Here is a 15,825-nt window from a genome sequence, read left to right as displayed (position 1 = left end):
TCAGTTCGCCTAATTGTACGGTGGGCATTAATGGGAGGAGTTGATGTGATGATAATTATGGAAAACTAAAAAAAACAATTTAGGACACAATCTCCAGAGTATTTTCACATGGTACTGAACATTAGCGTGAGTTTTTTGGGGGTCGTGCTCCAAGGTCAAAGATAGGAAGGGCAAATCATTTTGTGTCATGGAAAATTTTGAGGAAGGCCATGGAAATGATTTTGGAGCCATCATTTTGTGAGTAGATAGAACTCCTTAGATCTCGATCGATTATGGTGATGATGGTAAAAGGAATCCCCCGAGGTAGCCTTCTGGTCGTAAATCTCAAGTTGTAGATTCTTGAATCATCATATAGTCATTACGGGGATATCGACCATGGGGAATGTACTTACAGTATCCCAATTGCTAACTTCTGAATCCGTTAAAATATATCAGTCAATGTGCCACCACCTTTAAGTCTAGTTATTTAGAAAAAAAAATTACAAGAGTAATAATATGTGAGATTATCATCTATGTAATTCTCATCTTAAAACACGTTTGCAATATGGGATACGCACGTCGAATCACTAATTCCTTGCCAACATGCATATTCAAATCAACTTGATAAAGATATTCAAAAGAATTCACTATTCTTTAGTGAAATCTCCTCGTGGAGGTGAAAATTAGCTAGGTGGATCATACTTTTGATGCAAACACGTCGATGGACTCGATCTGCAATAATAATAAAAACAAACAGTAAGAACTTGTTGGAAATCGCAAAGACCTTGCATGATGGAAGATAATGGTATTAAAAGTTTGGTCATATGTCATTTTCTGCAACAAACCATTAAAGCAACACTTTTCTGCATAAACCGATCGAACAATAAATTATGACTATAACTTTTAATGCCAAGCACAACTAAGCCCTTATTTATCATCGTCGATTATTTTAGACCAAGTTTGAAACGTGAATTATTTGAGAATTGAACAAAGTCGTAGACAAAGTAATTCATCAATTGTTGACATATGTGTGCGGTGGTGTGTATCCACAATTTGTTAACACAATGGGAGTTCATTTCCTTTTCTTCAAAAACATTCCTTTCTATTTTTCCAAGTTTAAGCATGCTCGATGCAGCAAAAGTGCACACAGATCTTTTTGCCCTCAACATATTTCCTTTTGGACATATATCTTGTTTCACATTGTCTTTTCATAATGCAATGCTACCTTTTCTAACCCTTGAGGCTCTGGACAATTGAGTAATATGCAATCCCCCCCCCTCCAACATGTTCTCAATGGCACGTGAAATTTCGAAATATTCTTCAAGAAAAATGGCATGATAGATTTGCACAAAGTGGGGTTTCTTAAAGGCGATCACTTTGATAAGCTTCACATTAGTACCTTGGATTTTCTACTTCTAAACGATCATACACAATCATGGATGTAAACATCATTGATCTCTCACACAAGTGCACATTGGATGCGTCTCGATTAAAAAAATGTGCACAAAGATTATAATTTGAGTACAAATCTTGCAATGGAGGTAGACATTATTAGATATATGTCAATTTTAGTGTAGACTTCTCAATTGACCTTAGCTTCTAAAGCTAGCAACTAAATCGCAATGTTCAATATGCTCTCAAAACAACTTCATTGCCCATATCAAGAAATGCCTAGCTTTGTGAAAGACATGGCATAAAAAATTGTTTACATGTCAAAATTGATATAATTAAACCACAAAAACTATACTTTTTGCATGAACTATACCTTGTGTGATTATTTTCACATATACAAGCTCACATTAGAAATAGATTTTATTGGCAAACCTCGATCAACCCTATGTACCATTATCTATGGCTTTATGTCAATTCCATAATATGAAATTTTAAGAAGTAACCCAACTCTCAAAAACCATACGATGCAACATTTTATCCTAGTTTCCCAATGAGCAAAACTTGCATCATTTTCTTCTAAATAGTTAGAACCCAATGTGGGTTTTCAACATTTCATGAGATCTCTAATTGTAATATGAGTAGATGTGACTTTATGCTCTCAACTCCTAATTAACTCGATTTATTTTCATTGCCTCTTATAAGGGAGTGTTATTCTTCACGGCTTTGGATTGCATTACATGGATTTGAACCTTTGCTAGCATGTTTCATTGTTTGTATTGCACTATATAGGTGTAAACCTTTGTTAGCTTTCATAATGGAATGCTACCTTTCTTTACCTTTAGAATGTGATATATGTTCTCGGCATATAAGTACCTCACACTATTGGATTTCAATCTTTGTAAGAATTTCCCAATGAAAGAGAATGCTAGCTTTTTCGACTTTTGGAATGTGCCATATGTACTTAACATATAAGTACTTCACATTTGTAAGGTGGCGCTATCTTTTCCAACCTTTGGATCACACTATATGCTTTTCAACCTTTGGTGACAATTGCTTTTTCTAAGGCATTACTATCTTTTTCAACCCTTGGATGTGGAAGGTAATTGTAAACCCATTTTTAGGAGAAATCTATTAGTGTATATGACTTCAAACAATTCAAAACACAATACTAGACCATGCTTGAAGAAGTGAGCCAATAAGTTCAAGGCTAGTCATTTTTCTATATTAAAATTAAAATTTAATGTAATGTAGGTTCGAGTTATAAGTAAGCAATCGGTTATGCTAAGTTTAGTTATGTAATTTACAAAGGCAATTCATTCATATTTGCTTTCATTGGTAATGAGTTGTTTTTATAAACTAGTCATTTTAACCCAAGAATATGCGAGACATGGAAGCAAGTTGTGCAAAGTGTAGCACTATGCATTAGTGGTTAATTTTAATACAAGAATAGCTAGACATAGGAGCTTAATCTTTTAGTTCAACATATGGTTAGAAAGGGCCATGACTTTTTATGTAACTACTCCTTGCCAAATTACATCTTCTTGAACCTTTGAAATCATCCACCATTACAATCTCTCACCCAATTGAGATAAACCAAACCCCTATTCTTAACTTTCACGATTCTAGTCCCATACTCTCACATCATTGCAACATTTGCAAAATCCTTTCTCTAAACTTGGGTGCTAGTAGCTACATCCAAATATCTCTTGTCACTAATATTTCACTATTATGTCACAATTATTTCATTGTTGTAGTAGATCTTGGTTACTTTGCATGACAATCAAACATTATACTAGAACACTATTTCCCAATCATTTACATCGTTGTAGTAGTTTCTTTGTACATATCATTGGTCATCCAAACAAGGGGCATATAGATGACATTGTAGTGTCAAAGGAGACTAAACATTCACTTTTCCCTCCCCACCTCTCTCTATATAAACCCTTGGTTCATGTACAAGGGTGTGGTGATTTTTCTTTGTTTTCTTGTTTCCCCACACCAAGTAGTAGCTTAATTAAGTAGTAAATTTGTTGAGAGTGTACATTCCCTCTCTTAGAATTGGAATTGCTTCTTTCTTGTTGCTTAAACAATATTGAGCATTTCTTCACTTTTTGTCTATTAAATCTTTTGGAGATTGTTGTTCATACACCAAAAATGTTGTGTTCAAATATGTCACACAAACCATGAGAAGGACACTAGCAACATGATGGCATAGTTGATTACCCCAAATACCTTGTTGGCTTCGCCGTACCTCATCATGTTATGGTTCATCAAACTTCATTCACCTAGACCAAGATTGGGAACGAGAGTCACTTTTGTCTTAACCAAACTTTTGCAATTTAGTCCCATGCTCTCATGTTGTTGCAACATTTGCAAAGTCCCTTATTTCAACATTGGCATTGCATCCAAATTCTCCTACTCATTACTTTGCGTGCCTATCAAACATTTATGCTAGAACAAAAGCCCAACTCTCCCTTCTCACCACCATTTTCCAATTCCTTAGATCATTGTAGTTGCTTCATTTTATATCATTTAACGTGTATGACTAATGAACTAGTATACTAATAGTAACATAGATTGGTAAGCATTAAACATAAAATAGTCAAACCTGAATTTTCCTACAATAATAGATGTTCTTGCATGCAATTCAATTGATTATTTTGCCACGTTATTTATAGATATAAATTGTTGAGAAAGAATTAGGTTGCAATTCAAACCATTCTATATTGTGACAAGCCCATAGATCATACAAAGGTGATATGTATGTGTGTGGTGTGTGTATAAAAAGAGGCTGCATCTCAAACCATTTGTTAAAACCAGTTGAATATTAGCCATATAAAGGTACTATCTGATGCCCCCATTTTAACACGTATATCTCTTCTCGATGTGGTTTCAAGGCGTACCAACTATGGCACGCACATACACATTCCTTTTAACAAAATCTAAGATGTGCCAATAGCTGTGAAAATTGTAAAAAATCAATTAAGCCATTGTGGTAATATGACCCTCCTTCGTCCGCTCAATGATAATTCCTTTCAAGGAAATCCTCTACAACTTTGCAGATAAAGACAAAGAACCATCTACCATAGAAGCCATCTCTAGAGATCTCAGTTCCACTATATTCTTCATTCATTTTGTTGGAAAAAATCTCACTGTCTCGTCCACCCATTTAGCAACGTTACCCTGTTACCCTTCGTATAGGCATTAATTCCGAGCGTGGATAAGTTATTAGAATGTGTGCACAATCTCTTGCCTAAATGATTGGAAATCGGAACCCTTCTGAAGAGCAAAGTTGAAAGTACGCTCACATAGTTTTACTTTTCACTGAATCCATGTGCTTCAAGGCTTTCAAAGATTTCATTGTAATGTTGTATCAAACGCATAGCAGTATCAAGTGTGCTTAAAGCATGAATCCTTCTGAGCTCCGCTCCAATAGGAGACTCAAACAATTTTCTAATTCCCATACTTACAGCACGAGCATTCTGCACTTCGGGTTTCTTGACACCTTCAAAAAGAAAATAAATTATTCTCATTTATTTTACTTGTCTAAATTGCATTCCCAACATTTCCAACGATCGATGAACCTAAGATTTGTGCAACAATTGACTCTTACATACATTATTGCTTCTTTGATCTTCCATATATCATGGTGCAAAGAAAACAACAACTTATTACAATGCATCTTAATGAATGTGTATAGACAACAGTATGGATAAAACTCTAGGATCATGGGTGGTGATATGTTAGACAACCAATTCCGTGGAACAATTTACTACTTGGAATGTCAATGAGCACCAGGTAGAACAAATGTTTTTACATGATTGTGTCCCTCCATACCTCACAATTCATGATTATTATTCAGTTTACCCATGCAAACTAGGTGATGCATTGATGCTTGTATATGTTCAGTGGAGCAAGTAGCTAGTCCTAGAATCCTATGTGCACTTGAGCAGAGTGAATGCTTTTGCATTGTTACGTCTTTACATCAGCATCATTATGAATTAAAGAGAGTGAAATCTTAGCAAAGCAATGAATGAATGCATCGGCGCTTTCTTGTATAAGTCAATATGGAACTGATTTGAACAGAAATACTAGAGAATTGGTTTTTCTCCATGCATCACAATCCTTCCAAGGTTTTGCACCACAAACCAAGACAGGCATTACACTGTGTTTTAAAACATCACAAAGTGTATTCCCAAATGCAGATGTCGTGGATGAGAGAAAAAAGCACTTACATTTTATCTCTTTTGCACAAAGCTCGACTTTGTCCAACTTCCATGCAAAGTTCTTGTATCTTTCAGGAAACATACAAATGGAACGAATATGATTCAAACATTTCTTATGAGGATCATTGTTGAACACCACGCTCCATGTATCATACATTGGAATCTTCATTGCCAATCTTAGATAACAAAGAAGCTTGGAAGCTTCTCGCAATGCTCCCATCCTTGCAAACACTCCATAAAACACATCTCTTCCTCCCAAAATACATGCTACTTCTTTGAACCCTAATCTCTTTAACTCTATGACAAGGCCTGTTCTTTCAAACCTTGAAATTGTGAGCAAAAGATCTTCAACATAAGAATGCTGAGAATCCTCCCATAACCTGATTTGAGAAACCTTCTCGATCACTCTGGCGAAACATGATGGTTGAAGTAACCATGCCGGTATGTTGTGAATGCAATCGTTCACTATGTATTGCTCTAAAATACTCAATGACAGGATAGAGACCCAGTCTTGGGACATCTTTGCCCTCAAATGATGAGAAACGGTTGCGTAAAGACTATCTTTGACGGCATGTAGTAGCTCTCCAGCAAGAGTATGGCCATATTCTGCAGCATTCTCTAAACTACAAGGAATTGACCCTTTCTTCCATTTCTTCTTGTAAAGAAAAGCTTCTTTGGCTTCCTTAGCAGAGAGGTAAGAAGAAGATGGCACCATTTGAGCTTCAAAAGTTTGATTTTCATTGTGTCGCGAAGAATCCAAATTTCCTAGGAGGCAAGGTCCCTCTGATGTAGCATCTCGGAGAAAGACCTAGGGGAACAGAAAAGGGGAATGTTGGAAAGATAATTAGCCCAAGGATTTATGGATCTCCAAAGACACTCTGGGGGAAAGCCCCACTGATTGTTTTTTGCATATAAATAAAAATACCTGTTGCTATATGCAAGAAGAACAAACTAAAAGAAGCAGGATGAAGAGAACAAAATAAAGAAACGGAGTACAGAAAGTAAGGAACTTGGACGAGAAAACTGGGCAGAAAGAATTGTAGAAAACCAGGAACTTTGATGAAACAAACAAATAACGAGGCGCCATTTGATATAACAAAAGGAATATTAGAGAGAAAATGTGAAAAGGATTCATGGATGATCGATCAGAACAAAAAGAGGGCATCAAAACACCAGTTGCTATAAGGATGATTAACAATAGCAGGCCGAAGGACACCCATCGGAACAGAAAGTAGACATCGAAATACAACGGAAATTTATGCAGACGGAAGATTGTGGTCTACAACAGAGAGTTGCATCGAAGGTCAACAGAAAACTGAGCAGAAAAAGAATTGAGAAAAACAGAAACGGAAGAAAGCACAAAGAGGATTGTGAGGAGAACAGAAGCAAGCATGCAGAGAAACAGCAGAAAACGGAACAAAAGGAGGATTTCGAAATGTTCTAACATCAAAAATACCTGTTGATCTAAGGCTAAAGATTCAGCTGAGCAGGAGGACGAGGACGAGGACGAGGACGAGGACCGGTTAGAAGCGAGAAGTGGAGGGATGTTCCAGAGGTCTGAAGAAACAGGGAGACGAAGAGAGGTATGGGAAGGGGGGAGAAGGCGAGCAGCAGCGAGGGTAGGGAAGGGGGTGTCTGCTGCAGGAAGAGGTGGAGGAGAAGAAGAAGAAGAAGAAGAAGAAGAAGAAACGCTGATCTGTGGCAAAACCTGCATCATCATCGCGGGTCAGATTCAACCGCCATAGCCAGATTCTCAGGGACCTTCGTCTTCTTCTTCTTCTTCTTCTTCTTCTGCAGAGGGAGCACGTCCCTTCGACGTTGCTTTTTGCTTTTTCGCTTTTTTTTGCTTTTCGCTTTTTCTCCCAAATAGAAAAGCAAAAAAGAAACACCGCCCATCTTGTTTTTGTTTTTAAAAATAAAATAAAAAATAAGGATATATATCCATTCGTTAGTGTAAGCAATTTATTTACATTGTTTCGATTCTCAAACGCGATGGGCAGAAGGAAGGGAACTATTCCAGAGTTTGTGTTAAAATCATGGTCCATAGATTCAACATCATAGTGAAAAGCAAAGCGGAAACGCAAGGTGACTTTATGTCCTCTATCGGCGATTCAACATACCAAATTTTGTGATCAGTGTATCATATTACCCTTAATTTGTGTTCCATAACATAAGGATAATTGATTACTACTTCTTGCAATGGAGATAATTGACTTGCATTATCCACATAAAAAAGACGAAAGGTCTTATCCTTTAAATACCCCTTTATAGTCATGAGTACTTCCAATCTTGAAAAAATACCTACCCGTCTCAGATGAGAGCTAGTGGATGGTATGGTGGCTTTATCAATAGCTTCCTAAATTTGCCGATACATTATTTTTCCTCCATGCATCTTGGCAATACTTGCGTTTGTTCCTCCCAGGAGTGCGATAAAAAACTTGCCAAGTCTTGATTGAGTTTGCAGGACCTTCTACCATTTTGCCCCCATGTCAACCATTGTAGAACCCAACACTAACCATATACAAAATAGGTTCTATAGTAATCTTTTCCTTAAATATTCATCATAATGATTAGGTTTATTGTCGAGCAATCCAGGTAAGAGTTGCGTCGATGCAGAAAAAATAGTTCAAATAAATTTGTCCTCCCATCTATGAGATAATGGCATCCTGAAACTTTCCCTGTTTAATATCCAACTTATATCCTTGATTAGGATGCACTAAGCAAGGAAAACATTTAGAATAACGATTAAGTAGCAATACTTTTCATACCTCCTGATTGGGAGAATCATTTAATAATCAATTTAGCCAATAATGCTCAGGTTTGATCTACTAGATCAATAATACTTAATCCTCCTTTGGAACAAGGTAAGGTAATTATATCCCGCTTAACTCTAGACTAGGCATGATCCTCAGCTTTTCCAAACCATAAGAAATTTCGAATCAATCTTCGTATTTGCATGATGCATGACTTGGAAAAGATTTAAGAAGATAAAATGTACCATGTTTCCCAATAATACTTGGTTGGCAACTATAATCCGGCATGCGAAAGACAACTTTGCTAAACCCCAGAATAACAACGTCATTAAGAGGGGTGCCACTTAATTTTCTATTGATAAATCAATACCTATTGTACATCCTAAATATCGAACATGACTATCTCGTGGGATCCAACAAAATTGTGGAGGTGGATTCCATAATGGAGGTTCTTCATCCTCAACCCACAATGTCATCGATTTATTCCAATTAACAAGTGCCCCTAAAAGCCTTACAAAATGTTGTGAGGGCCATTTTAGTTTTATGTAGGTTATTCAAATCACCATGTAAGTATAAGGTAGTGTCATCAACAAATTCAACTTCCCTTAATCGTACATTTGAGAATGCGATACATCATCCACGTAAACCAATATCATCAACACTAAAAAACGCAAACGTCGCCTCGACAAAGAATGGAAATAAGAAAGGAGCCAAAGGGCAAACTTGTCTAATTCATCGTGAAATGGTGAAAAGAGGGCCATAATGTCTGGCCAGTAAAACTCTATTATGAGTTGAGCTATATAAGGAGGAGATACATGCAATCTATTCTTGAGAGAAACCAAACCTAGCCAATGTACCTTGCAAAAAGTCTCAATCCACTACTTTTTGCTGCTCCAAGCAACAGTTGCGCTACCAAGGGAAAACATGTAACCGGAGGTGGATCGGCGATCCGATGCATCACTAGCCCAGTTGGCATCGGTATATCCGACTAGCTTCCCAGCTATACTGTGTCGGTATAACAATCCGCGATCCTTCGTGCCGCTGACATACGAGAGTATCCGGTGGGCGTACTGAAGGTGCTTGACGGTCAGCTTCTGCATGAATTGGCTGATCACTCCGACCGGATAACTGATGTCGGGTCGGGTGATTGTCAAGTATATCAAGCTTCCGACTATTTTTCGGAACCGTTTCTCATTGCAGGCCGGTACGGAGTTGGGACAGAGCTTCTGGTTCGGGTCTAGGGGTGTGGAGACAGGTCGGCATTCCGTCATGCCGAACTTGTACAACATATTCAACACATAGTGTCGTTGTGAGAGCAATATGTTGTCGGGGGTTCGGATCACCTCGATCCCAAGGAAATAATGAAGGTCCCCCAGGTCCTTCATCTCAAATGCGTTTGACAGCTGGGGATTGACACGACCGATTTCATTGAGTCCGGGTCCGGTGATGACTAAATCATCTGCATAAAGTAAGATGCAACCCGGACCGTCTGGACCTTGCCGGATGAACAACGATGAGTTGCATTTAGAGGTCACAAACCCCATCTTACGCAACTGGTGTGTGTTCTTCGCATTCCAATCTCGGGGGGCTTGCTTCAGACCGTAAAGCAACTTCTTGAATCGACACACTGTCGACTTGTTCATCTCTGATTGGAAACCGGGGGGTTGGATCATATAGATCCGTTCTTCAAGATCACCTTGAAGAGACACATTCCTCACATCCATTTGGTGAAGATGCCATCCCCTTGCCGCAACAACCGCCAGTACCACACGAACTGTCGTCATCTTCACTATTGGAGCTAAGGTCTCGTCGTAGTCGATTTCGTGGGTCTGTGCATATTCCTTAGCCACTAACCGGGCTTTGTACCGATTAACCGAACCGTCGACATTGTACTTTACCTTGTACACCCACTTACATCCAATCGGTTTACAATGTCGGGGATGGTCAATGAGGTCCCATGTGTCATTGGCATCGAGTGCCTGCATTTCTTCTTCCATAGTAGCACGCCAATTTGCATCCTTTGCCGCTTCTGCGTAGCTCTTTGGCTCACGCACTTCCGCCACTTTGGTCATGTATGGATAGTGATGTGCCATGTACTCATTGTACCCGTACCGCGTAACGGGGTTCTTCTGGCGGGATGACCGGCATAACTTGTCGTTACCCAGTTTGAGGCCCTTCTTGGCCGATTTAGACTTCCTTTCTGAAGATCCGCCTTCATCCTTTCCGGGGTCAGATCCGCTCCGATCCGACCCTTCACTACCGGTATCATATTCTGGCATCTTCTTTTTCCCCTTCTCTTTGCGCGTGAACCGTCTCCTCGGTTCCTTGCGGAGGGAGAGCGCGACAGAGTCTCCACTACTCGCCGGTTCCTCATCTGACTGGTCACTTTGCCCTAGTCGCTCATTCGGTCCGCTCAACCAAAACGATTCCGGATTCTCTTCTAGAGTCTCAAGCTCATCATCTTCTATCTGGACTGGTTTAGGCTCACTGGTCTCATCCTCTGGGATTGGGTCAGAGTTGGAAGTCGGAATCGGTACAAAGTACCACAATGTCGTCTCATCGAACTCAACATCTCAGCTTACTCGGACCTGCTTCGTCATGGGGTTATAGCGCTTATACCCCTTTTGCTCATGCGAGTAACTGACCAGGATGCACTTCTCCGACTTCGGATCAAGCTTCCTCCGCTTCTCATCCGGTACATGCACATATGCTATGCTGCCGAATATTCGAAGGTGCCTCAAATTCGGCTTCCGCCCGAAATACAACTCATGTGCTAACACCTTGTCTCCAATTCGGTTTTGGATGTAGACGGTCGTCCGAACCGCCTCAGCCCAATAGAATTGGGGCATGCTTTTCTCCTCCAGCATTGCCTTTGCCGTGTCAACAATTGATCGGTTCTTCCTTTCGGCCACACCGTTTTGCTCCAGTGTGTATCTGCAACTGAATTCTCTCCGAATTCCGTTCTGCTGCAGATAACTATTGAATTGGCAAGAAAAGTATTCTTTTCTGCCATCTAACTACAGGCACTTGATCTTCCTCTCCGTTTCCCGTTCAACCAAGCTTTGAAGGTTCCGAAAACACTTGAAGACTTCACCCTTCCTCTCGATGAGGTAGATCCACATGTGCCGGCTGTAGTAGTCGATGAAGGAGACGAAATGCTGACTCCCGCCAAGACTAATGTTCTATGGCGGTCCCCATACATCCGAATGTATTAGATCGAGCTTGTTACAGCTCCGGTTTCGCTCGGTGGGGAATGGAAGCCGGTGTTGCTTCGCAAGTTGGCAGGCTTCACAAATTTTGGCCTTCCGGCCGCTAAATTTCGGCAAACCGAAAACAAATTGTTTCGATTGCAAGTCCTGAAGCCTCCGGTAATTGATGTGGCCGATCCGCTTATGCCAAAGGTCGATGTCTGATTCAATATTCTGTCCTTTAGCAAACATGGCGGTGACGACGTCATTGGTGTTGAGGATGAACATCCTCCCTTCTCTGTGCCCTTGCGCGATTATCCGGCCTTCTTCCTCTATGAAGCACCCGAGGTGCGTAAATCACACCTGCATCCCCTGGTTGACGATTTGTCCGACCGACACTAGGTTCTTTGTGATTGTCGGTACATGTAATACATTCATCAACTTCCCCTTCTGTCCGACATGGCTCAAAGGGACTTCTTTGACATGCACAATCAGGTGAGGGGTGTCGTCTCCGGTTTCGACGATTCCCGCTTGTTCCGGTTTCTCCAAAAACGATAACCACTCTTCATGGCTTGTCATGTGGTTGGACGCTCCGGAATCAACGTACCATACTTCCTCCGATCAGGAAGTAGTCTTCTTCATCGAGTTAGCCTTGTTCTTCATCACGAAGGCTGGCCCCTTTACCGGTCTTCCCGGTTGCGGATCCTTCTGATCCTTTCGCGTAGTGCAAGCTTTGTAGGTTTTCCCGACCGACCTTGCCGGATCCAGATTTGTCCGTATCGGCGCGCTTCTTCTAGCACTCGCTTTCCTTGTGGACCTTTTTGCCACAATACCAGCATTCCGTGTCAGCTTTTCCTTGCCTTCTTCCGGCGCCGCTTTGACTCCCCCTAGTTGTGGAGGGTCCGGAACTGCTGTCTACACTACTTCTGTGCCTTCAGTCTGGCTCTTGCCGGCCGCCTCCCTTCCGTGTTGACCCACCATGTCCACCACGTCCATAGGGCCGATCTATCTCCGTGTACAGCATCGGGCCGCCCGATTGAGTGGTCCTGGACCCACTTGCGTGGTTTTCTTCGATCATCAGCATTGATTGCAAGTTGAAGAAGGACGGTGGCTTCTCCCAAGTGCAGATCGCCGTCTGGATTGGCCCGTACCGTTATGCTAGACCACCGAGGCAGATTTGAACCATCTCGTCTTCGTCCACCATCACGTTCATGGACCCTAGTGCGTCACAAATCTCCTTTATTTTGGTGGTGTAATCCGTAACCCACACGTCTCTTTGTCGGATGTTGTTTAGTTCTTGCCAGAACTGCAACTTACGGGCTGTGGTACTCGCGACAAAAATCTTCCTAAGATTTCCCCAGGCCTCCTTCGGCGTTTTTGCATCCTTTATGTTGTCGAGCATCTGATCGTGCACACAGGACACGAAGCAGTACAATACTCGACTCGCTCCTTGCTCCCATATCGGGAAGTCCTCGTGTGCCGGCTCTGTCGCTACCTCATTTGTTCCTTCCATGAAGCTCCAATATCCATGCCCCAGCAAGTACTAGTGCATCTTGTATGACCAGGACGTGTAGTTGCTCTGGTAGAGCTTCTCTGTTGGAAGTGAACTTGCCATTCCTCTGTCCATATCTTCTCTCTCTCTCTCTCTCTCTCTGTTGTTACTGGGTTCTAGGGTTCGTCTACGAAAGCAAGTGTCGGTTGTAGAGGTACTCAACCCTCGCGCTCTGATACCATGTGAATGTTAACGTGCGGAAGCGTTAGACAGAATCGGCTCAGCCGGATAGCAACAGAGAATAAGATGAAGGTTTAATGGAGAAGCTTAATATACAGAGAGTATATGCGGGAGAGATAGAGAGAGCAGAACATAAACTCTATTCAAAATTAACTCTAAAACTCTGTACATACAATGTGCTATAACAACACTATTTATACAAAGTCCATAAAGGGTTGACAGAAGTATTGACATGTACTTCAATATTCCTACGTGCGACTGACACTAACTACGGACAATGATTACCTAGTAGTCTCGGCTACTACTAGGGTTCCGGTTCCCCCTCGAATCCGGCTCTTTGATCTGTCTCCCCGATCCGGCCAGTTGTTTCCGGATACCGATCCGGCTCAGGCTTATTCAGCCGATCCTGATCCGGTTGAGCTTGCTCGCTCAACATACTCATACAACAATATGACAACATTTTCAAATAGCCCTAAGTTCATATAAGTATAAATATGACTTAGGGCAATCACTTTGAATGTCAAAATATATTTACAAATATGTCTTCTCTTCCAGTTCTCACCGGGTCCATCCGATCCAGTTTCCGGATCTCTTCTGGTTCTCACCGGATCCTCTTCATTCATAATCGGATCCCATCTGGAGGGACCGACTTCCCAATAGATTCCGGAGCATCGAATCATATGATGAGTCACGAGGAATGGTTCTCATACTTGGAGAAACCGGAAAAGCAAGGAGTGGTTGAAACGGGAGACGACACTCCGCATACCATCAAACATATCGGTGAAGTTCCCCTCAGCCACGTTGGGTAGAAAGGGAAACTCATGAACGTGCTACACGTTCCGACAATAACCAAGAGCCTGGTGTCGATCGGTCAGATCGTTGACCAGGGGATGCAAGTTTGATTCATGCACCTCGGGTGCTACATCGAAGAGGAAGCCCAAGTTATCGCGCAAGGGCACCGTGAAGGGAGGATGTTCATTCTTGACACCATTCAAGCCGGAACCGCGCTGCTCTCAGAAGGACAGAAGGTTGAATCAAATATAGACCTGTGGCACAAGTGGTTCAGCCACGTTAACTTCCCATGGCTTCGTGAAATGTAGATGAAGAACATTGTTTTCGGTTTGCCAAAATTTCGGGGTCGTAATGGCCAAGTCTGCGAAGCTTGTCAACTAGGGAAGCAACGCCGACTTCCATTCCCAAACGAGCGTAATCACAGTCGAAATCCGCTCGACTTAATCCATTCGGATGTATGGGGACCAACACAAAACATTACTTTGTAACCTTCATCGATGACTTCACTGGACATACCTGGGCATGTACGATCGTGAAGAAGAGCGAAGTCTTTGCATGTTTCCTGAAGGTAAAGAACCTTGCAGAAAGAGAAATAGGGCGTAAGATCAAATGCCTACGGTCTGATGGTGGGAAGGAGTACTTCTCCGACCAGTTCACGAGTTATCTATAGAAGGAAGGAATTCGACGCGAATTCTCGTGTAGATACATGCCGCAGTAGAACGGAATGGCCAAGCAAACGAATCGGACAATCAAAGAAGCCGCTAGGGCAATGCTTGAAGACAAGCATATGCCGAAGTTTTATTGGGTTGAAGCCGTAAGGAAGACTGTTTACTTGCAGAATTGGACCTCTACTAATGGAGGAGTGTCACCACATGAGTTGTATTTCGGAAAGAAGCCGAACTTGGCACACTCGAGGTTTTTCAGCAACATTGCGTATGTGCATGTGCCGAAGGAGAAGAGGAGGAAGCTGGATGCCAAAGTCGAGAACTGTATTTTGGTTAGCTATTCATACGAACCGAAGGGGTATAAGTGCTATAACCCCCAAACAAAGGAAGTTCGCGTAAGCCACGATGTCGTGTACGACAAGTCCGCTTCGTGGTATTTGCCTTCACCTCCAATACCTCATGATTCCATTACGAATTCTGAAGAAGAGGTTAGCGAGGCTGAGATGTCTCTACGTGATGAGGATATTAGAGCTTTGAGACAGAGTCTGATCTCATTTCGGCTAAGTGGGCGGAATGAGGAGTTGGGTTGAGATGGCCAACGAAATGAAGAGCTGGCGAGTAGTGGAGACTCGGTCATGTTGTCCCCGCGTAAAGAACCGAGGAGACGGTTCACGCGTAAAGAAAAAGGGAAGGAAAAAATGTCGAAATACGATTTCGGTAGTGCCGAGTCAGATTGGGGCAAATCTGACTTCGGGCCAATTGAAAAGGAACCTCCGCAGAAGAGGTCGTAATCGAGCGAAAAGGTCGTGAAATCGGGTAATCACGAATTACGTCGATCTACCCGCCTGAAGAACCCCGTAAAGAGGTACGAGTATAATGAGTACATGGCGCATCATTATGCGTATGACACGAGTGGCAAAAGTGCGTGAGTCGGAGAGCTACGCAAAAGCGGCGGAAGACGCAAACTGGCGTGCTATGATGGAGGAAGAGATACGCACATTATCGGACAACGAGACTTGGGACCTGGTTGACGCACCTAAAGGTGTTAAGCCGATCGGATGCAGATGGGTGTTTAAGGTCAAATACAACACTGACGAC

General features: G+C 41.8%; 1 protein-coding gene across 2 annotated transcripts; it reads right to left on the bottom strand.

Moving 5' to 3' along the window:
- Positions 1-4,056: 4,056 nt before the first annotated feature.
- LOC147859146 (uncharacterized) lies at positions 4,057-7,382 on the bottom strand. Of its 2 annotated transcripts, none has more exons than XM_087325211.1 (3): positions 7,054-7,382; positions 5,607-6,405; positions 4,057-4,876 (listed from the first exon to the last, which is right to left on the bottom strand). In XM_087325211.1, exons 1-3 carry the CDS (start codon positions 7,315-7,317, stop codon positions 4,686-4,688), a joined length of 1,254 nt encoding a protein of 417 aa, XP_087181337.1. In that variant the 5' UTR covers positions 7,318-7,382; the 3' UTR covers positions 4,057-4,685. The 2 variants fall into 2 exon arrangements, with proteins under 2 accessions (XP_087181337.1, XP_087181338.1); XM_087325212.1 differs by lacking the exon at positions 4,057-4,876 and adding an exon at positions 4,883-4,955.
- Positions 7,383-15,825: the final 8,443 nt, after the last annotated feature.

Source organism: Azolla caroliniana, unplaced genomic scaffold (assembly GCF_043228905.1).
Source record: "Azolla caroliniana isolate FFs.n. ecotype wild unplaced genomic scaffold, voAzoCaro1.0.p SCAF_10, whole genome shotgun sequence".
Taxonomy (NCBI): Eukaryota; Viridiplantae; Streptophyta; class Polypodiopsida; order Salviniales; family Salviniaceae; genus Azolla; species Azolla caroliniana.
This window is presented reverse-complemented; position numbering and strand designations above follow the sequence as displayed.